Below are 22,777 nucleotides of genomic sequence, written 5' to 3' on the forward strand. Positions count from 1 at the left end.
AAATATTCAAACAAACAAACAAAGCAATAAGGCACGACTATGAGGCCCATAGAAGGAAAATTATTGAAAAAAACATAACAACATTCAGGAGCTCGAAGCGAGCCTATAAAAAACTTACAACACATAAGAACTGGATTGAAAAACTCACAGACAAACAAGACGAAACCAAAACAAGAGAAGACATCATTAAGCGAGCTACAACCTTCTACCAGGAACTATATAGGAAACCATCAATAGAAATAGAAACAGAAATCGAAGACCAACAAGAAAATATGGCAGAAGCAGAAACAGTAGTCGAGGCAATAAGTGAGAGGGAAACAATGAGACATATAAAGAAACTGAAGCCTGAAAAAAGCCCAGGACTAGACAATCTAACTAATGAATGCCTGAAAATTGGAGCACCGATACTAGGTACACACTTGACTTCACTTTTTAACATGGCACTAGAATTAGAACAAGTTCCAACCCAATGGTGTCAATCACATATTATACTGCTTTACAAAAAAGGCAGCCCACTGGACATTGGGAACTATAGACCTATCAGCCTGCTATCAGCAACATACAAACTGTTTACGTCAATACTGTTGAGCAGAATGGCACCAGATATTGATAAAAACCAACCAACTGAACAGGCAGGGTTCAGGCCTGGCTACTCTACAAACGACCACATACAGGCCACAGAACAAATAATAGAAAAGTACAAAGAATTCAACAAACCGCTGTATGTGGCGTTCGTAGACTACATGAAAGCATTTGACAGTATAATACACTCATCAATCTGGAGAGCATTAAGAAACAATAATATAAATGGAAAATACATAACAATTATAAAGAAGATATACGCTAAAAGTGTGAGCAAAGTCAAACTGGAACGAGAAGGAGAAGAAATTACAATAGGACGCGGCTTGAGGCAAGGCGACCCCCTCTCTCCCAAATTATTCATAGCCGTTCTAGAAGATATTTTTCAAAATATAGATTGGAAAAACGAGGGTGTGTGGCTGAAAAACAGACAACTCACACACTTAAGGTTTGCAGACGATATAGTCCTTTTTAATGAAACAGCTACTGGAATAAGAAACATGCTGCAAGCCCTAAACACAGAGAGTCAGAAAATAGGACTACAAATGAACGCGACAAAAACAAAAGTGATGACTAACAGCTACGAGCAACCAATAAATATAGAAGGAAGTAAAATAGACTATGTTCAAGAGTATGTATACTTGGGAAAACTGATATCCTTTAACAAAAACAGTAACGACAATGAAATTGACAGAAGAGTTAACATAGCGTGGTCCAAATACTGGGCTCAAAAAGAGATTTTAAAGGGAAACTATGGCCTGAAACTGAAGAAAATTATAATGGACTCCTGCATCCTACCCAGCCTCACTTACGCCAGCCAAACATGGGTGTACACCAAGAGGGTAAAGAGCAAAATTCTCGCATGTCAACATGCAATGGAAAGGAGCATCTTGAAGTTAAGGAGGATCCAGAAAACTAGAAATGAAGAAATAAGGAAGAAAACTAAGCTGACAGATGCTCTTCAACATGCACTATCGCAAAAATGGAAATGGGCTGGACATTTGGCGAGATACCAAGATAAGAGATGGACTCTACATGCAACCAGATGGCCAGGCCCCACTGGTAAGAGGAAGGATGGGAAACCACGCAAAAGATGGGTTGACGACATTGTAAAGGTAGCAGGAAGGAACTGGATGGACACCGCTCAGAATAGAGAAAAATGGCAAAGCTTGGAGGAGGCCTTTACCCTATCAGGGACCACAAATAACTAAAAGACAAATTAAATGAAAAGTAAAAAGACAAAAATGTGGAAAGAAGGCTAAATAAATAAATAAATAAATATAAACTATGAAGAAACCAATAGGAGTATCTATTCTGCAATACGCTTGAAATGTAGAAGAAGGATAGGACATTCAAGATTTAACACGCTTGGCGGTAGAATTTTTACATTTATGAGTCAAATATCAAAAACAGGCGAATTTTTTTCTTAAACTGTCCATGATTGGGTTCGTCACCTTAAGTATAGCCTATAATATATTATGTACTTCTCTTCACTATGTTCTTAAGATAACAGCTTCTAAAGTATAATTTAGTAGGTATATATGTTAGTTATGAAAGAAGAATGTTATGAAATGATATATTTAATATATCATTAAGATAGGCAAGCGTATTGTGAATTCTTTATATTAATCCTTAAGCAAATATAACGATAACATTGTTATTAAAATATCTTACGTTACAGGAACTCCAAACATCCTGTGATAAAAATATTGACTTTGTTTAAGACCTTTCACATAAGCTTGTCACTGTGTAAAATATTTATAATTGAATGAATACTATATATGAGCTGAAAATGTAGAAAACCGTCACCAAATCGTCAAAAATGGGTAGTGCACATAAAAAAGCTTTGATGAAATATGTCAGACGCTGAAGACTGGTGTCATGTGACACCAACTAGACTGATGATCTCCAAACTAGTACTCAATTGGTGTAGTTTCCACCAGTGTCTTCCTTGTCGCCAACTTGTATGTGATTTGAGTGCGTCAAAAAGGGTATTAATTTTCGCGTGAATCTCTTCGTGTTCTGTTCTGACACAGTTTTTTGGTTGATATTTTTTAGGTACCTAGGTAAGTAGATATAATATAGTAGGTATCTAGTGCAGTGTTAGTTTTAAAATACCTACACTATTTTATTTTTGGGAAGACAATAATTTAATGACCCTCAAAGCCGATCGAACCCTCTTGACAAAATCAATAATTAACGACACTTCTGTTACAAATACAAATTGTAACACGAATGTGTTCACCGTGCACAGGCGGATTCCATCCGCAACTTTCGCTCATCCGTATTACAAGTAGACTCTAACCAAAAAGGGGACAAAGTAGCTTAGAATAGATGCTACATACGCCCTTTCGTTTTCAAGTAGCGCCGTGCTGACAAAATATTCCGCGAATAAAGCAAAGTTAAATTAAACGCAGCGCTTATATACCAGCCACAGCTTATGTAGTGCGGCGTGACGCAACCGCTCTATGTATTGATTTTTGCTATAATTCTACCAACGCACGGGCCTGCCAAACCTCATTACGTGCGCACCGGAAAATAGAGCGCTGCGCTTTTAATCCGGACGGTAATGAAAAAACATACATATTTTACCGAGAGCTTCGGGATATAAATAAATAAATAAAAAAATAAAATAAATAAATATTATAGGACATTCTTACACAGATTGATTGATTGATTGATTGATTGATTGCGGAGTAGTTACTGAAATACGTAGCGCATTATGAGCGGTTTACAGATGTAATTAAGGATTAAAAATATTAATAACTTAAATATACTTATGTTTAAACTTAATTCTCTCTCTGGGTATTTTTTTACTATTACTTATAATATAAACGTACCCTCGGGCATATTAAAATTAATCCTTGGAAAATATGATGAAAATTTCGATTTAATTATGAGTCCTAGAGAAACTTACGCGACAAGCATTAATTTTACAAAAAAAAAGAAAATGCACAAAACTCAACTAGTACTTTGTACTTTGTACTATGGGATAGGTAACGTACTTTAATTGTAAAACGTTTTAAAAAAACGCAATAGACTACTAACATACGACACTAAAATATCTAAACAACAGCCACGGCCACCGCGCACTGCAGTAGGCAGCAGGGTAGTAGGAAAGTCGCACGCTCTTACCGCTATATAAAAAAAAAATTAAAACTTTCCCGAAGTAATTTTCTTACATAAGGGATTATGTAGAAATAACTCCTTAATCTCAATACTAGATACTAGTTAGAATCTTCAAGTACCTACACCAATAACTTTTGATGGGCACGTTTAAGCTATGAAAATGACAATGACTATGAACAACATGTCATTGAAACGTAATCGCGCTTCACAAAACGACACAAGAGGCTGTATTCGACATGCTTAAACTGACGATTCGTGTTGATTCTACGTCGATTTCGAATTATCCCAAAGTGTCAAAAGGTACAATTACAATCACGTATAAAAAATAGACATTTTCAATCCACAGGTGACAACAAAACTATTACAGTTGTAGTGAGACAAATGTATTTTTTTTTAATTACTACGTTTTGGTTGGATCAGCATCGAAGTGGGATGATATACATGGTTGATTTTTAAAATGATGCGAATTGACAGTTAAGCATGTCGAATATAGTGGGACCAATCACGCTAAACTGTCACATTTGCGTTATCACGGCGTAATGTTGCACACAATTGACGAACAAAATTACCTGGTAGCTAAATACACAATTACACGCCACAAAATAACTTTAAACGTGTGTTTATCAATACAATAATATAATGGTGGGTAAATATGAAAAAAAAAATGTAACGTCACGTAGTGCAGACCATGAAAACAAAACAAAAAAACAGTTGTACATACAAGTAAATGTCGTTGCATAAACAATATACATATCCTTTTCAGCATATCAATCGTAGATTTGTGCTTAGATACATTGGTTCTTTTAAATCTATATTTTGCTTTTGTGTCATAAATTTTACGTATTTTATGGCGTTGAACGACTTTATTTAATCCAATAGTCGTCACATATGCAGCGACTTTTACTATTACAAAAATTCTTAAATAATTAATTTAGAGTTGCAATGTCTTTAAATATAGTGAACAAAAGAGTATTTTGTTGCAGCATCAATAGTAGCGGATGAAACAAACATCATGACATCCCTAACTTTCTTAAATAAGTCTTTTACAGTTTTAATTAGATCTATGTATACTCGTATGTATACAAAACATAGGTTTTTATTGAGCTGTTACAGAATGTTGTGAGCTGTCATGTAAGTTACCTATCTACAATTTCACATAAGGATTATTATGACTCAAGTGCCATTAAGACATATAGGTACTTCTGAAATTCGAACTGAAAATCCTTATTGCAATTGAAGGGGCCTCTCAACTTTAGGCACGGAACGCGACAATTTGTGACGCGTTGTTTGATCCGCTACATTAGATGCTGCCTGTACTCGTACATAATCTCCAATAACCCTCAGATACTTACAACAGCGTCAGGCCTCAAAGCGTTGATGAACTCAGCGGCGATCTTCCACTTGTAGATTGTGAACCAGGCTGTGCCGGTGTAGGTGTCGCCGGCGTTGAGGTATAGTACGGGCGGGCCTTCGCCTGAGGCTGCCTTGCGTCGTGCCTCCTTTACACTGAAACAGGAATACGTACAAGGTGAAATAGTGGCACATAAAAAAATATGATGAAAGAGGTACACTATGTTTCGCTACTTTGTTTTCACATCGGATTGCTGAGTTTGAAGCAAAGTCCAAACAACATAATTATAGTTCCAATAGTTGTTACCACGGTTCACTTAGGAACTCTAAGACCTGCGCTACCTAAGATGTCAAAAGGGCCATGTTCTAAACCAGGAAAGAAGCAGTCGAGAGAGTTTGTATGAAGAAATGACCCCTCCTGTTTCGCCTTAAATATATGTAGAATTCTTGGAATAGTATACTTAGGTACTTATGACTTTCCGAGTCAAGGTCTTGAGGTCCTCAAAGTTGTCACCGAATCGGTGTTGGGTCATCTATTACTATACGCCTAAACGCACTAGGTAGCATCATAAATCCATAATAGTGACAGAAAGGGTGAGCGACCATTTTCCACAATCGCACTCAACCACCAACATTTGTACAAATATTAACTTTTTACGTCTGTATTTCAGGAGGTCACAATACATTAGGTACCCTGTTAAAATATTTGTGTTTTTAGGTCAATGAATGGCGAAACATTTTAAAATAGAAAGCATGAAATGTCTAGATTAAAGAGCAATTAAAATACGAGCGTAGTTTCATTTAAATCCCTGGATGCGGATTAGTCGAACCGAATGGTATTCCGTACATTCTATTTGAAAAGGGAGTATAAGGATTGTGAATCGAGCAACAATTCGATGTTGTGAACCAAGGCAACAGTGTTTGTGATGTAGGGGCTTAGTATTCGAGCTTCCTGCTGTTCCATGGTTTTTAGGTACGTATTTATTGAAGAGCAAGGGTACAAAGGGTTTGAAATTATTGGTGAATCGAGGTTATTATGCTAAGAATTTTCCAAATGAAGCTTTATTGCGTATTGTAGTGGAAAACAAGTTCAGGACAATTTTGTAGAGACAAAGTAAACATTTACAATGCTGGAGCGGGGTAAATAAAATAAAAGAGGAATTGTATAGGATTCACTCGGGACATCAGATAAACCTACTGCACTGCGCGGTGGCCGTGGCTGTTGTTTAGATATTTTAGTGTCGTATGTTAGTAGTCTATTGCGTTTTTTTAAAACGTTTTACAATTAAAGTACGTCGTTAGTTGATATAATCAATATAACTAATTACATATTTTACATATATGTATCCAATGAGTTTTTCGGAACTTATGTGCGAAATGTCATTTGATATTTGCCAGTCGCTTTTTGGTGAAGGAAAACATCGTGAGGAAACCGGACTAATTCCAATAAGGTCTAGTTTACCCTTCGGGTTGGAAGATCAGATGGCAGTCGCTTTCGTAAAAACTAGTGCCTACGCCGAATCTTGGGATTAGTTGTCAAAGCGGACCCCAGGCTCCCATGAGCCGTGGCAAACGCCGGGATAACGCAAGGAGGATGATGATGATGACATATAATATGTATCTATTTTTTTTATTTTAAATAAATAAATAAATATTATAGGACGTTTTTACACCAATTGACTGAGTCCCACGGTAAGCTCAAGAAGGCTTGTGTTTCAGGTACTCAGACAACGATATATATAATATACAAATACTTATATACATAGAAAACATCCATGACTCAGGAACGAATATCTGCGTTCATCACACAAATAAATGCCCTTACCGGGATTCGAACCCGGGACCGCGGCGTAGCAGGCAGGGTCACTACACTCACTACGCGCTAGGCCAGACCGGTCGTCAAAATATTATTATGTATGTTCGGAATTTTATGATATCTAATTTACATATTTTTTGTTTTTCCATGCTTTCAAAGTGGTTCATTGTTCTCAAAAGTGAGTAGGTACTAAATTTTACTTTCCAAGTGTTTTACTTTGATTTTGTTTATGATATAAGATATTTTTCCCCTCACTAGCTCGGAAACACGTGTTTTGTCCTTTAATACTAGCGGGTAAAAACGCATTTTATCCACTAGTGGGTAAAGTAATTTGACCTTGAATAAAGTCAAATTAACTGCTTTAAAATTGATAAAAGTAGGTGAATCTAGTAATTAAGATGATTTATTACCACCTGTGGAACTACTGGAAGCAGTGATAAACGCATTTTTTGCGTTGTAGTTTCCTCGCTGTAGTGAGGGGAAAAGTTCTGTGTTACACTCGGGTGCAAATGTATTTTACTTCTCGTGTGTTAAAATAACTCGCAAGTTCAGGATTATATTCTTTCAATTCCGCACTCGGCGTTAAAATACAACTTTGCCCCCTTGTATAACAAATAACTATTTCATCACACCCGCACTTTAAATGTGCTATTGCGCGCAGGCGGAGCGTGAGTTATAGAAAAATCGTTCTCCCAAGGGAATAATGAAATTTCTTGTACCGTACTTAACTTTTTTACATCTATTTACATATTTTTTACATTGCGAGTGTGATGAAAAACATTGTGTGTAACTCGGGGAGTATGAATATAACTTACTCTCGTTAGTAATATTCAACTTCCTCCCCTTGTTGCACAATTTACTATTGGCGCTGTAAGTACACTTTCACCAAACAATTAATACCATTTTCTTTGCCGTTTACGCTATCATTATACAATCAAAAACTCAATATCCACCCAGGAAAATATCCGGTACACGAAAACAGTGGAATGTAAGTATCATTTTCCAGAAAATGTATTCTTAAACGACGTAACATTGACTAAATTCCTGCGCTCTGCTCATGAGCCAGCGAAATGAGATTAGGCAATTCCGCGCAACCTGGATGTGAAATTAAAATTTTGCACATGTATTAAAGCATTTCTAGCGTAGCTACGTTGTAAATTACACGAATACTGTCCTGAGAATTTCTGAATGAGGATGTATGCTTTTACATCATGAATTTGCTGGTTGCATCTAGAGAACATCTACCATGAAGTTCTGTAGATTGATCAGTTGGTTTTAGTAAGTAGGTAACCGTTTTGCTGTTCATTCTATCCACTCTATGAATGTCATTTGTCATAACGTAATAAAAACGGGTGGAAGTCACATTGAAACAATTGAAAAAACCGGCCAAGAGCGTGTCGGGCCACGCTCAGTGTAGGGTTCCGTAGTTTTCCATATTTTTCTCAAAAACTACTGTACCTATCAAGTTCAAAACAATTTTCCTAGAAAGTCTTTATAAAGATCTACTTTTGTGATTTTTTTCATATTTTTTAAACTTATGGTTCAAAAGTTAGAGGGGGGGACGGACTTTTTTTTCCTTTAGGAGTGATTATTTCCGAAAATATTAATATTATCAAAAAACGATCTAAGTAAACCCTTATTTATTTTTAAATACCTATCCAACAATATATCACACGTGGGGGTTGGAATGAAAAAAAATGTCAGCTCCCACTTTACATGTAGGGGGGGGGGGGTACCCTAATAAAACATTTTTTTTCATTTTTTATTTTTGCACTTTGTTGGCGTGATTGATATACATATTGGTACCAAATTTCAGCTTTCTAGTGCTAACGGTTACTGAGATTATCCGCGGACGGACGGACGGACGGACGGACAGACAGACATGGCGAAACTATAAGGGTTCCTAGTTGACTACGGAACCCTAAAAACGCCACTAAAATAACGATATGCAAGTACTTACTGCATAATTAGGCAATACACAGATACCTAGCTTTAAAATATGTTGCAAGATGTGTAAGACGTGTAGATCTATGTATTTTTTGCGTTATATGCATAAATAAAATATATGCCTTTTTAATGTTTTATAGAATTTATTATTAAAAAATGCCTTATGGGGTTAACACAGAGTGGGGATTAACACAGAGAGTACATCTTTTGTGACATTACAGTAAAATCGCATGCGATTTTGCGCGTCGTCTAAATGGATATTTATCCTTATCAATGCCATAACGACTCTGCCACATAAATTATCAGAAATTAGCATTTTAGTGTATCCATAATCTCTAGACGGCGCTGTCGATACCATATCAAGGCCTCAGAGTTTATGTCACCAAGATTACTCACCCATTCCACAGCATGAGACGCTCTATAGCCGCCCTTGACTCCATACAATTTATGTAATTGTCTAGAGATTAGAAATGTCACCGTTAACCTAATAGTTCACTTTGTCATTGCCACAAACTGTTTCAAATATATTATTCGGATTTGGAGCCTTACAAATAATGTTACTGACTTGAGTTTGGGCTGTGTGTATTTGGTAGAATTTGATTTTAGATCTCTGTAAAGGACTTAAATGAGTAAAATGAGTATATCCTGTGAGCGAGTTAAGCATATATTATGGATATTGAGGTCAATACATATTCTGTGGGAGACAAACAATAATCTCAGTGGTAACCGACAAGCAGTAACGTAGGCAAACAATTTACAATATATTTCTTGTTTTCAGCGTATTTTGTGTGTGCAGTATAGGTACTAGGATAAGCAGTGTTTGCTAACTCTCTCAACTTCTCAAGATAGAATAGAAGGACCAGTAGCTATTTATTTGACAGAGCAACGATAAAAACCTCCATTCAGTTAGAGATCGAATGGCCTAAGTTTGACACAATAATAGGTATAGTTAGTTGTTGTCAGGTAGGCATGTAACGTTACATAGACGACACGATCTATCGTAGCAAAGTGAAAGATTAATTTACATAGTGGCCACTCTAGGACTTCTCCGCCTCCTTGTCAACCGTCGTGCAAACCCCGCTCAGTTGCGATGTCTGCTCGCGCGTGCATATGCAGTTGTACAGTGTCAACAACTCGAACTTTGAAGATATGGTGCCACTTTTAAAGCTACCAATAGAGAGTGAATAAGTTAGGTTTGACGTAATATAAGAAATATTTACTTACACAGTGGCGACCCTAGGAAACCCGCCGTAGCATTTGCCCGCTTCTCGGTCAGCAGTCGTGCAAACCCCGCTCAGTTGCGAGGTCTGCTCAAACCGCGCGTGCATATCATTGTTGTGTAGTATGAGGAGCTCGAAGTTTGGAGGTATGGCGCCGGTCTCTGGTGATTTGATGACTGTGCTGGATGACAGCGCCGCTGTGGCCAGCAAGGCGATGATAAATGGAAGATTCTGGAAAGGTTTAGGTTCCAGTTAGATATTAGGATTATTTAATACGCTCTTATCGCGTAAAGGAAAGTAAGAACTGTAATTTATTGGATTCAAAACTGAGGATTCGAATCGATGGTCTCTGTAAAAAGGCCATTAAAGGGAGTCTTAGATCCGAAGAAGCGTTCAGCACTACTTTTCTCAAATCCGGTTTTTGAACCTACTGTACACCTTCATAATCGTACCTATATATGATTTCCTATATTATACTAAATTGGAATTAATTCCTGGCGAATTTAGTTTGGTCAAAAAGGTGTCTTTGTTTGTCACTTTTGCCGTATTTATAGTGTAGGTAATAACTAGAAAAATATGAAAGAACTTAGATCAATAACTAATAAAGAGAGTATATCAATAACGTATTTACTTGAAAAATTAGTAATGAACACATATCAAAATCACGAACATTAATAGAAATGTAGCATTTCAATGCTCCATTATCATCCAACGTCATATCAGTTAGCGCCCTCTATTCATGCATAGATTTCCTTCAATATTACTCTGAGATGATTTCAGTTAGGTAACACAATATGTAGGCGAGACTAATTGAGATGCAAGCGGAGTGAACAGGCAAATTGCAGGTCGTGACGTCATGTCCAGTGTCTAAGAAATTGAATGCTGAATGGATGACACCGAAGTCTATGTCAGGCTAATGTAGAAGTGTATTGTTTTAAATAATCACGATATGAGCTTCAGGAAAGTACACAGGTAAACTGAAACTATTTTCTTTAACCTAAACTTTAAACTAAACTATTATTAGTTGTATTTACGGTAAGAAAATCCACTAGTCTAACCCCCTTATTCATAGACGTTCACTAAAGTTATCAAGCCGATAAACTTCGTTTGTCCCTTTTCGACGTATTGGTGTGATAGAAAGGGACAAACGAACGTTATCGGCTTGATAACTTTATGAATGAGGGGGTATAGTATAAAAGTGTCACGGGCACATATGTGGTAGTTAAAAGCCAATTCATTTACAATCTCTGCCACTGTTGTCCAAGATATAAATCTTGGACAATGAGACAGTAAAATGTTGATCCAGCCTTATTTGAAGGACATTAATCATGATATACGTAATTACGCCGCCCGGTAGAAAAGTGTGTTTCATAATTATCATAAACTTCTAAGAATCAGTAGTCTGGACTTGTCCTTGATCTTGACTCAACCAGGCTTTGTAAAATAAAAATAGAACATCCTTTTCTTTCCTAAGCGTAAGCAAATTTTAGTTAAAATAGATAGGTAATTTTTGTAAACATTTTCACCACGCGCTGCGATTTCCGTCAATGACTGGCAGTTTGCGTTGATCCCAAGCCAATTCACCGAGGGCCGTCCAATTGACTCCAGATGCCTCGTGCAAAATGGCGCGTTCACGCCCAAATAAGCTATTTTGCCACATGAACACCGTGTAGGGAAAATTGAAATGGAAAATGGAAATAGATTTTCGTTCACTTCAATATCGTATCTGAACAACTTGAACCATTTCGGTATACATACATGTAACTAAAATACTCGCAAATACTTATGTAGGCTATGTAGAGTTACTTTGATAGTGTATTGTTTAAACCTACATATTGTACAGATTACTCAAAATTTCCTGGTAATTGGTCTTTTGTTTAATAAAGTTATTTGACGTATATTTTTGTCTCGATTATGAATCAATGAATTTTATTTTTTATACCTAATTATTATGTCTATCGCCTACGCATTTATATCAGTGCTAAAAATAAAAATGCATACTGATCTCCAAATACACAAAAACTGAACTTGACTGGCAACTTATCAACTTGCCGCCTGATTACTTATAAAATTATGCAATGCAAGATGGCGTTTGGCGCCAAAAAAGGTTCGTTCAATGAACTCTCTAATTGCCCGCTACCTGAGATTCTGGGAAGCATCGCCGGGATAAAAACACCTCAAAACGGGACCGATACAGACGACAATACATTCTTTAAAATGTTATGCAATTCGACTCGGTCTCGACTCTGTGTTATAATTCGATTTGTGATCCGATGTTGTCCACCTTGATTCTTTGATATTTGAACGCAGATGTTGATACATAAAATGTGGATGTAGTTTCAACAGTAAAACTAAAGAATGAGCCGCATTTTATCAATGGCTCATTAGGGAGCATGAATTAGGGAGTAGGCATTTATGAAAAATAAAATTGGTTACACTGTTTTTCCAGAACTTCCACTGGATCACGGTAATGGAGGGATCCAATATTATGCATGTCGTAATTCTATGATATTTAAGCGAAGTTAAATTTTTTTGTTACAAAGTGTGGTTCATAAATTAGACTACCTACTAATTTTATTGTAAAAGCACACCTCGAACACTGGCGATCAAATATATGAAAGAGGCGCGTTCCTAGCACACAGTCTAAGCTCGTGTAGGTGAAGTGAAACGCTATGCTTGTATGAGCGAAATATGACAGGTCGACTGTTCGCGTTTTTGACAGGCGGTAACTATGAGGTATGAGGTAGAGGGGGTGGGCGGCAGTTTCAGCGGGGAGCGGGAGTGGCCATACTGTACGATAGTACTCTTTATTATACTGTGGTAAAAGTAACTCAATGACTGTTTGGGCTAGGTATACAAATGCTAAGAGACAAATTTGTGTCGTTTCCTAAAATAAAGTCTCACGTTGACGCTTATCATTAGAACGCTTTGACAGCTTATTCATTTCATCACAACAACAACCCACAAAAACATTTTTTTTCATAAGATACTAACTTATAATTTACGAGTTTTAAATCATACGTCATAAGTAAAAAAAAAAGATAAATGGTTTAAACGTTACTACTTATATTAGCTACGTATTAAGTATTCATGCAAATAATGAATCTCAAGCAGTTTTATCTACGACACCGACATTCTTTGAGGCTGTGGAGGATCGTTTAAACTTAATATTTTTATTTAAAAAAAATTATAAATGTAATTTTACTAATTTGGTAACGTTCTTTCGATATCAATTGGAAGTTTTCTGATATCTATTATATTTACGGAATTATCGCGTGGTTACTTGACGATTACAACATGTAAGGTATACATATGTGTTATTATGCGGTATTGCGCTATCGATATATTTTTATTTTATTTTTATATACAAATATGAAGCATTAGATAGATTTGATTCCAGTATCAAACATGTAACAATGTACCTGGCAGTTTTGTTGTGATTATCATAAAACATAAGTAGTATGATAACAGTAGATTACTATAATATAAGTAGTCATAAACGTTATCACTGGTCATTATCAGATTAATCACATTTGACTTGATGGAGGTGTGATGAAGGCGTGGTGTTGTACTGATTATGATTATAATTAAAAATTAACATACATTTTAAAGGACGAAATCAGCAGTCTGAGAAAATTGTTACTTTACACAGGATGTTTCTAGCAATACATTAAAATGAAAGCTTTACTCTTACTGGCCAAAATGTTTTCACTAATTTTAAATAAAATTTTACATTTTGACTTTTTTTATACAAACGGATTATTGTTACTCCTGTAACAGGGGACCAGGACCTACTTTATGAAATGAAATATTTTACAACTGAATCGATCTAATTTTTGAAGGAAAATTTAATTATAATTTTGTGTTCCATCACACTGCGTCTCACCTTAAACTCATCACCTCCGTTCTGCCGTGGATATAATTTTGAAGTCAAACTTAAATAAACGTAAAAATGGGCCATTTTTTTTCAAAGTTGTCCATCCCACTTTTTTTGTATTTGGAATTTTTTATGTGGTTTCCACTCAGGATCGCGAGCTCTTTCAATCCTTTTAGGAAAAAAGTGTCCCAAGGTTTTTTCCAATTTCGTTACGGTTTTTATCACACATTTTGTAAGGCGGTAACGTAATGGAAGGTTTGAAAAATGTATGGAATTCTTGGGACAATTTTTTTCTCCTATAAGGATCTAAAGACCTCGCGATTCTGAGTATGACTCGCGTAAAAAATACCCATGTTACAAAATAAGTGGGGTGGACAACTTTGAAAAAAATGGCCCAAATATCTCTTTGAAATTTGCGCAAAGGATACGCAAGAAGGTATGCAAATAAGTCAATAACATTATTTTCTCTTTAGATTAGATATGCATCGATAAATCGATATCAAAAGTGACGTCTTTTTAAACAAAGAATCGTCGGTCTATATTGTAAATCGCAATTTTTTGTCGTAAGTAAAGGTCAAATCCGAAAATTAAAGAAATAAAAAACAAAGGGTATAGCAATAGCCAGATAATATTGCTTATCAGGACAAGTAGCACCTTAGTGCGTTTTCACATTATCCGATCCGATATCGGATGTCGGACCGATATCCCATACATTATAGGCGCCATCTTGGATTTTTTTCCATTGAAATCCTTCCGACATCCGACATCGGATCGGATAATGTGAAAACGCACTCATGACGTCATTTTTTTATTTGATTGTATCTAATCCAAGTACCATTATTAGTCTAATTTTGGTCTTTCGTAAAAAAAGTAATAAAATTTAATGACTACAATTCCTTTTTTTTATCAAATCGTTTATTTGCAAGAATACAGTCAAGTAGATGGTATCAAACAAATGTAAAGTGCAGTGTATTCAGCCAGCTAGAGGGCATGCAAAATCTTATAGAAAACTAGTTTCATACAGCGTTCCTTATAACTATGACTAGAATTTATGACTATCATGCAGCATGCATAATAAACATCCTACAATTACTTATCATCATCATCATCATTATCAGCCTATCCTCGTCCACTGCTGGACATAGGCCTCTTCTAATGCACGCCACTGCTCCCGATCTTCAGCTAATCTCATCCAGCCAACACCAGCCAACTTGCGGATGTCGTCACTCCATCTTGTCACAGGGCGTCCTGCACCACGTTTACCGAGTCGCGGTCTCCACTCAAGAACCTTTCGGCTCCACCGACCGTCTGTCCTGCGACTAACGTGACCAGCCCACTGCCACTTTAATTTGCTAATCCGGTGAGCTATGTCGGTAACTTTGGTTCTGTGACGGATCACATCATTTCTGATGTGATCCCTCAGAGATACCCCGAGCATAGCCCTCTCCATAGCTCGTTGAGCGACTTTGAATTGGTGGACCAATCCAGCCGTGAGTGCCCACGTCTCGGCACCGTAGGTCATTACAGGTAGGACACACTGGTCGAAGACCTTCGACTTGAGACATTGTGGGATGGGTGACGAGAAGACTCCGCGAAGCTTATGGAATGCTGCCCAGCCCAGCCGAATTCTTCTGTTGGCTTCTCTCTCGAAGCTGTTCTTACCTAGTTGGAGAGTTTGCCCTAGGTAGACATACTCTAGAACAACCTCGAGCGAGATTCCATCAACTGCGATCGGTCCCGGATCAGCGTACTCGTTAAACATAACCTTGGTTTTATCTAAGTTCATCCTAAGACCGATACGCTGCGAAGACCCAGCTAGACTTTGCACCATTTCCTGTAAATCTTGCCGGGTTTTAGCCAGGATGACGATATCATCAGCAAATCGCAAATGTGAGATGTACTCGCCATTCACATTTATGCCACGTCTCGCCCAGTCTAGCATTCTGAACATATCCTCCAACGCGGCAGAGAACAACTTTGGGGATAGAACATCCCCTTGTCTCACCCCACGGCGCAGAAGGATTGGCTCAGTCTGTCCATTCTGGATTACGACGGACATAGTGGCAGCATTATATAGAGATCTCAGCACTTCGATATATCGATAGTCAACCTGGCACCTCAGCAAAGACTCGAGGACAGACCAGATCTCGACGGAGTCAAAAGCCTTCTCATAGTCCACAAACGCCATGCATAGGGGCTGATTATACTCATTTGACTTCTGTATAACTTGCCTTACTGTATGAATGTGGTCTATGGTGCTATAGCCCCTCCGAAAACCAGCCTGCTCCACTGGTTGAGCTTCGTCAAGTCTTCGTGTAAGACGATTCGAGACGACCCTTGAAAAAGCTTATAGACATGACTCAGGAGCGAGATTGGTCGGTAGTTCTTCAATAAAGTCTTATCACCTTTCTTGAAGAACAATACCACCAAGCTCCCGTGCCATGCCTTTGGAGTTCTCCCAGAGAAAAGGACTGAGTTAAATATACGCTGAAGCTCCTTCAACACCGGCTTACCGGCAGCTTTCAGCAGCTCCGTCGTAATTCCGTCCGCCCCTGGGGCTTTTCCATTTTTAAGTTGTCCAAGCGCCGTCTCGATTTCGTCTAGGCTGATGTCAGGGAGATCCTCCGTCGCATGACGGGACAAAGTGGCTCTAGGATCCTTTTCGTCCGGCATAGGGTGTGGTGATTGCGACGTATACAATTGGCTGTAGAAATTTTGAACCTCCGAAACTTTATTATATCCTTATACTTAATTAATACATGTGTGGCATATAGTTTAAATATTCTTTTATAGAGTAAAAAGCATTTTTCACCAAAAAATCCAATAAATATTTCCTAAATAGCGGCATTTCAGATTCCCTTATTGAGTTAGGTAACTTATTGTAAATTTTAGGCGCCATCCCGTAAACACTCTTTGCACGCAAGGCTGTTTTGGATTGCTGATATGCAATTTTATGTCGCTGCCGCGCACTATTGTAAGCAGGGAATTGATTTATATTTAATTTTACATACATTACTATTTCAAAAATATATAAACACGGTACAGTTAATATTTTCAAATTGACAAAATATTGTTTACATGAGTCAAGTATCTTTAGCCCACATGCAGAGCGCAAACATTTTTTCTGAGCCTTAAATACCAATTCCCTATCAGTTGAGTTACCCCAGAACATGATACCATAGCGCAGTGTAGATGTTACATATGCGTGATAAGCAGTAAGTACTTGAGTGCGATTTACGATTTTATTCAAATTATACAATGCATACGAAAAACTATTTAACTTCTTACAAATAATGTCAATTTGGGTTTCCCATGTCAACTTATTGTCTAGATTTAATCCTAAAAATTTTGTACAATCGGTTTCCTCAATTAAACGATTATTATATGTCACAGTAAGATTATTAATCATATCATTTTTTCTTTGGTAAAAATTCATAATTTTCGTCTTTTCCAAGTTTATATGTAGATTATTACAATTCAACCAATTGATTATTAATTCCAATGTATGATTTATACTCTCTTGACATTGCTGTGGATTTTCTCCAGTCAATATAACTGAGTTTATAATCCTTAGTTTACTATTATGCGGAACGTGCCCGCGGTAAAATTGGATTTGTATTGGTTTTGACGATGCATCGGCACTAATTAGTTTACTAATAAACATTTGAAGTGCTGCCAAGGGGAAATACGAGAATCGCATGAAACCATTTTTTTTAAACTGTAGTCACATAATCCACATACACCGTGTTTCACTTAACACTAAAAACCTGAAAACCGTTTGTTCAGAATCGAGAGTAGAATCGATTGAGCTATATCTTGATGGGGGTAATATTTTTTGTTTTAATTTGTATTATTAGTTATTGTTTACGTGCCCATTCTACAAATTCGTAATACAACATTGTGCATATCATATTGCAAGAGGTTGTATACCTTTTTCAGTATTTAGGGGTATTAATACTGGCTGGTTACTTGGACGATTATTTTTTCCGCTACGAGTTTGACGTTGTGCGTCACTTTAATTTTAAAGTTTATCATAAGTCATAACAAATTGAAGTCTTACCTAATTACAACCTTGTCATTTTGAATGTTAGGTTTAAATTTGCTTACTGCGTCACCTGTCCAATTTGAAGTTTACTGTGACACAGTTTAACGTGCTTTACAGTGAAATAGCTGTCTATTGGTAAACCTTATGTCGTTGCAGTAATGTACACAATTAATCAGTTTTAAGGTTTACGATGATAGCTAGCAATTATTTTATTGAGTGTAGAGTTAAAAATCGAGTAGAGCTGCACAGAAATTAAATATTCAATTTAAAAAAATAATAATCATCAAATTAAAAAATGAATATTCTAGATACGTTTAAAAAAATAAAAATCAGTTGGGGTGTCTGAGGTTTTGAGTGATACCGGAAACACGGTGTATATAGATTCCGAATTTATTTTTATGCAACTGGGCCATTTTTTTCAAAGTTGTCCACCCCACTTTTATTGGATTTGGAAATTTTTATGTGGTTTTCACTTAGAATCGCGAGCTCTTTCAATCCTAATAGGAGAAAAGAGTTTCCCAAGGTTTTTTTTCCATTCTGTGTGGCGGTAACGGAATGGAAGGTCTGAAAAATGTACGGAAATCTTGGCAATTTTTTTCTCCTATCAGGATCGAAAGACCTCGCGATTCTGAGTATGAATGGCGTAAAAAATACCCATGTTACAAAAAAGTGGGGTGGACAAGTTTGAAAAAAAAATGGCCCAGCTGTAACTTTTTTTAAATATATTTTTATGTGTAAAAGAAAAGAAAATTTAATGTTACAGGGGTATTGCCGGTATCAACAACAATGACGTCAATGACAAATGCATGTGCCGCTGTGACATTCAGCCACATTCGGCAGTTCTTTCATGTCATGTTAAAAGGTTTATAAAGACTTTCAAACCCGCTGAAGTCGAATGAAAGTCGAAAAACACAAGACACTTATCGCTGAAAACTGAGGATAGTCTGTCAATCATCATCAAGTTGAAACAATCGTGCCTAATTGAAAAGATAAGACATTAGTAAGCGATAGGTACGTACCTACCTACTCTACTCTACTTATGATAATTATTTTTATCTATAATTTAGGTTTTGTGTGCGATAAAAGTAGATCTGCAATAAAATGAACTTTCAAGAAAAAATCGTACTCACATCTTAGATAAATACTGGCAACTCTCGGTGATGCTAGTATACTAATCTTGCGTATGCGTACTTATACAGTATGTAAATTGTGTAACTATCATGCTGTATGTGTACAGTGTACATACACGCTGTATAAACTGAAACAGTTTTTCGGGGTGCCTAAGGGCCTGGCCACATGGGCGCGTTGCGGCGACGCACCGCAAAAATTCTGCGTTGCGTTGCCGCGCCGCCAGTTTTTGCGGCAGGAAATCTGCGGCGCGGCACCGTGACGCAAGAACTCGCGGTGCGTCGACGCACCGCAAAAACCCGCGGCGCGGCACCGCAACGCAGATTTTTTGCGGCGCGTCACCGCGCCGCCAAAACTCGCATTTCGTCGCCGCTCCTCAATAACAAATACACGGTGCAGAACTTCACGATCAGTCTTTATCCAGACATGGATCAAAATAGTCTGTTTATTTAAAAAATGTTATAATTCTCACAAGAACATAAAATCATTTATAAATAAATAATTAAAAATGTTAGTTAAACTTTGACAATTACTTATACAGGTCGTATTTTGATAGCGGGTTAGTAAAGTAGAAGACCATTTTAAATTTATGAAAAATGGCGTTTACCTAATATATTTTTGGAAAACATACAGGATGCGAGAAAAAGGTAATTTTTCACAAACTTTTTTTTTGACGCCAATCGATCCCATTTCTATCAAGGATTAAAAGCTTGTATGAGACCAAAATAAGATTTCTGGCTAGAAAATCCACAAATCGAGAAAAACGATCCCCATACAATTTGTATGAAAAAATATTTTTTTATTTTCACATAAAATTTAATGCCTAACGATTCCATTCTTATTCAGTAGGTATCAATAGTTTCCTATATGTCAACTTACGATAATGTATTAAAAGCCGCAAATAAAAAAAAACCCCATACATTCACTATGGAAAAAGGTAGGAGAGCACAGTAAAAATAATGAAAAAATCTATCACCATTTTTTTTAAAATATGAAACAACCTAATTTAAAAAAGAAGATTTTTTAGTAGCATATTAAAAAATTCGAAATTTGCTTAGTATTTTGTCGTGAAAAACTGTACTAAATCTGCTATTAATTCAATATTTGTGATGTTAAAAAAAAATTCATCATCAAGCAAAGAAGGGTTAAATATAAATAACGAAGTTTAATTCGAACAAAACAGTTCACAATTATTTTGCGAGTAGCGGCGAGGCACCGCGAGTTTTGGCGGCGCGGCGACGCGCCGCAAAAAATCTGCGTTGCGGTGACGCACCGCGGGTTTTTGCGGTGCGTCGACGCACCGCGAGTTCTTGCGTCGCGGTGCCGCGCCGCAGATTTCCTGCCGCAAAAACTGGCGGCGCGGCAACGCAACGCAGAATTTTTGCGGTGCGTCGCCGCAACGCGCCCATGTGGCCAGGCCCTAAGTGGCGTGCCTATAATGATATTGAATTGAATTGAATAGGAGTAGGGTTGGTTTTTAGTTAAAAGCCAACCCTTAGTCCGTTTTCACATTATCCGATCCGATAACGGATGTCGGAAGGATTTCAATGGAAAAAATCCAAGATGGCGCCTGTAATGTATGGAATATCGGTCCGCCATCTGATATTGGATCGGAAATTTGTGAAAACGCACGTATAGGCACCCCAACAGAAAAATAAAAAAATAGTCAAGTTTGACTACCTATTACAAATATAGTCAAGTTTGACTATTTTTGTACTTTTCCTGACTTCCTGATATGATCAAGGTTTATTACAACTATCCATAAAAGTTAGGCGTATAAAGTGTAATAATTTATGCTTTGCATTGCAACTAGTGCCGGTTCATCCTTTGTGTTTAATTAGCCAGATGAACTATTTTGTCACGTCTTGGTCACCGCGTACTAGGAAAAGATAAAACGATAAAATTTTACAATCTTCCTACGGCGATCTATGAATAATGATTTGAGAGATGTAACGATAGGGATCAAATATGGAGGTAACAAAATGGTACCATAATTGAACATCCGCCAATGATCAAAACTATACAACGTGTTTCCGGTACCACTCAAAACCTCAGACACCCCAACTGATTTTTATTTTTTTAAACTCGTCTACAGTATTCATCTTTTAATCTGATGGTTACTTTTTTTTAAATGAACTTTTAATTTTCTGTACAGCTCTACTTGACTTTTAGGTCTACACTCAATAAAATAATTGCTAACTACCATCATAAACCATAAAACTATTTATTTTTGTACGTTACTGCAACGACATAAGGTTTACCAATAGACAGCTAAGATGTCACTGTAAAACACTTTAAAGCTTTGTCACAGTAAATTTCAAATTGGACAGGTAATCGCAGTATGCAAATTTAAATCCAATATTCAAAATGACAAGGTTGTAATTAGGTACGAGTTCAATTTGTTATGACTTATAATAAACATTAAGATTTAACTGACAAACAACGTCAAACTCGTAGCGGAAAAAATAATCGTCCAAGTAACCAGCCAGTATGAAAATGAAAATGAAAATGAAAATGAAATATTTATTTTTCAAGTAGGCATATTACAATGCGCATATGAACGTCAAATAAAGCTACGCCGGCTCTAACCCTACGCCTCAGCCTCGAGAAGATTTCAGTCCCCCCTCAGTTGGGAGGGGGGTATCCACTATGGGACCGGCAAGAAACTCGGCGGGCAACTTCTTTTCAAAACATTACATCTTATAATTAACATGCATTAAATAACAACATACAATTTAACATGCAAAAGTATTCATCAAAGAATATGAACAGACTAGGTACTCTATGGAAATCAATTTCAATAAATTATATTATTGCTTAATAATACGTCGTTCTTCTTCAGAGAAAACATATCAAATTGACATAGAAGAAAAAGATAATATGAATCTCAATATCATTAAATATGTAATTTACCTACACAACATAAAATATAAAATATTTGATGTGCTTTCTTATCTGAACTGTGTCCTCTATACATAATACAATTATTTTAATTGAATATGTATATATGAATTGAATATGAATACCCCCAAATACTGAAAAAGGTAAACAACCTCTAGCAATGCGATATACACAATGTTGTATTACGAATACAATAGAATAGGCACATAAAAAATAACTAATAATACTAATTTAAATAAAAATATTACCCCCATCAAGATATAGCTCAATCGATTACTCTTGATTCTGAACAAACGGTTTTCAGGTTTTTATTGTTAAGTGAAACACGGTGTATAGATTATGATGCCTACAAAATACGTATCAGTTAAAGGCTTAAAGCACGTGCGTTGTAGAACATAACATTTTATTATCCTGTAAGTGCCGAATGCGTAAATATTAAAAATACCTACACTATTAACATTAGTAATTGCTGAATCCTACCCGATTCATTATCCAATATTCAGCATTCATTTTTAATTTTAAAACACACCATATATATGTATTTTTCGTTAAAAGTACCTAGTCATCCATAGTTAAGTAACATCTCGGACACTGGCGATCAAATATATGAAAGAGGCGCGTTCCTAGCACACATTCTAAGCTCGTGTAGGTGAACGCGTACCATGCTTGTAGGAGTGAGATATGACAGGTCAACTGTTCGCGTTTTTGACAGGCGGTAACTGTTAGGCAACCGAGAGTGGCCATACTGTACGATAGTACTCTTTATTATACTGTGGTTAAGTTTA

The 22,777-nt window shown here is 36.7% G+C and overlaps 1 protein-coding gene across 5 annotated transcripts in view; it reads right to left on the reverse strand.

Annotated features, from left to right (window-relative positions):
• The window catches only part of LOC125230811 (protein 5NUC-like), a 53,705-nt gene that overhangs the window by 13,195 nt on the left and 17,733 nt on the right, over window positions 1-22,777 (reverse strand). For all 5 annotated transcript variants that reach the window (XM_048136034.1, XM_048136037.1, XM_048136035.1 and 2 more), the window contains exons 2-3: window positions 10,046-10,272; window positions 5,061-5,214 (exon numbers count right to left, since the gene is read on the reverse strand). In XM_048136034.1, coding sequence (XP_047991991.1) covers window positions 5,061-5,214; window positions 10,046-10,272 — 381 coding nt within the window. The remainder of the gene's footprint in view (window positions 1-5,060; window positions 5,215-10,045; window positions 10,273-22,777) is intronic.

Source organism: Leguminivora glycinivorella, chromosome 11, assembly GCF_023078275.1.
Source record: "Leguminivora glycinivorella isolate SPB_JAAS2020 chromosome 11, LegGlyc_1.1, whole genome shotgun sequence".
NCBI lineage: Eukaryota > Metazoa > Arthropoda > Insecta > Lepidoptera > Tortricidae > Leguminivora > Leguminivora glycinivorella.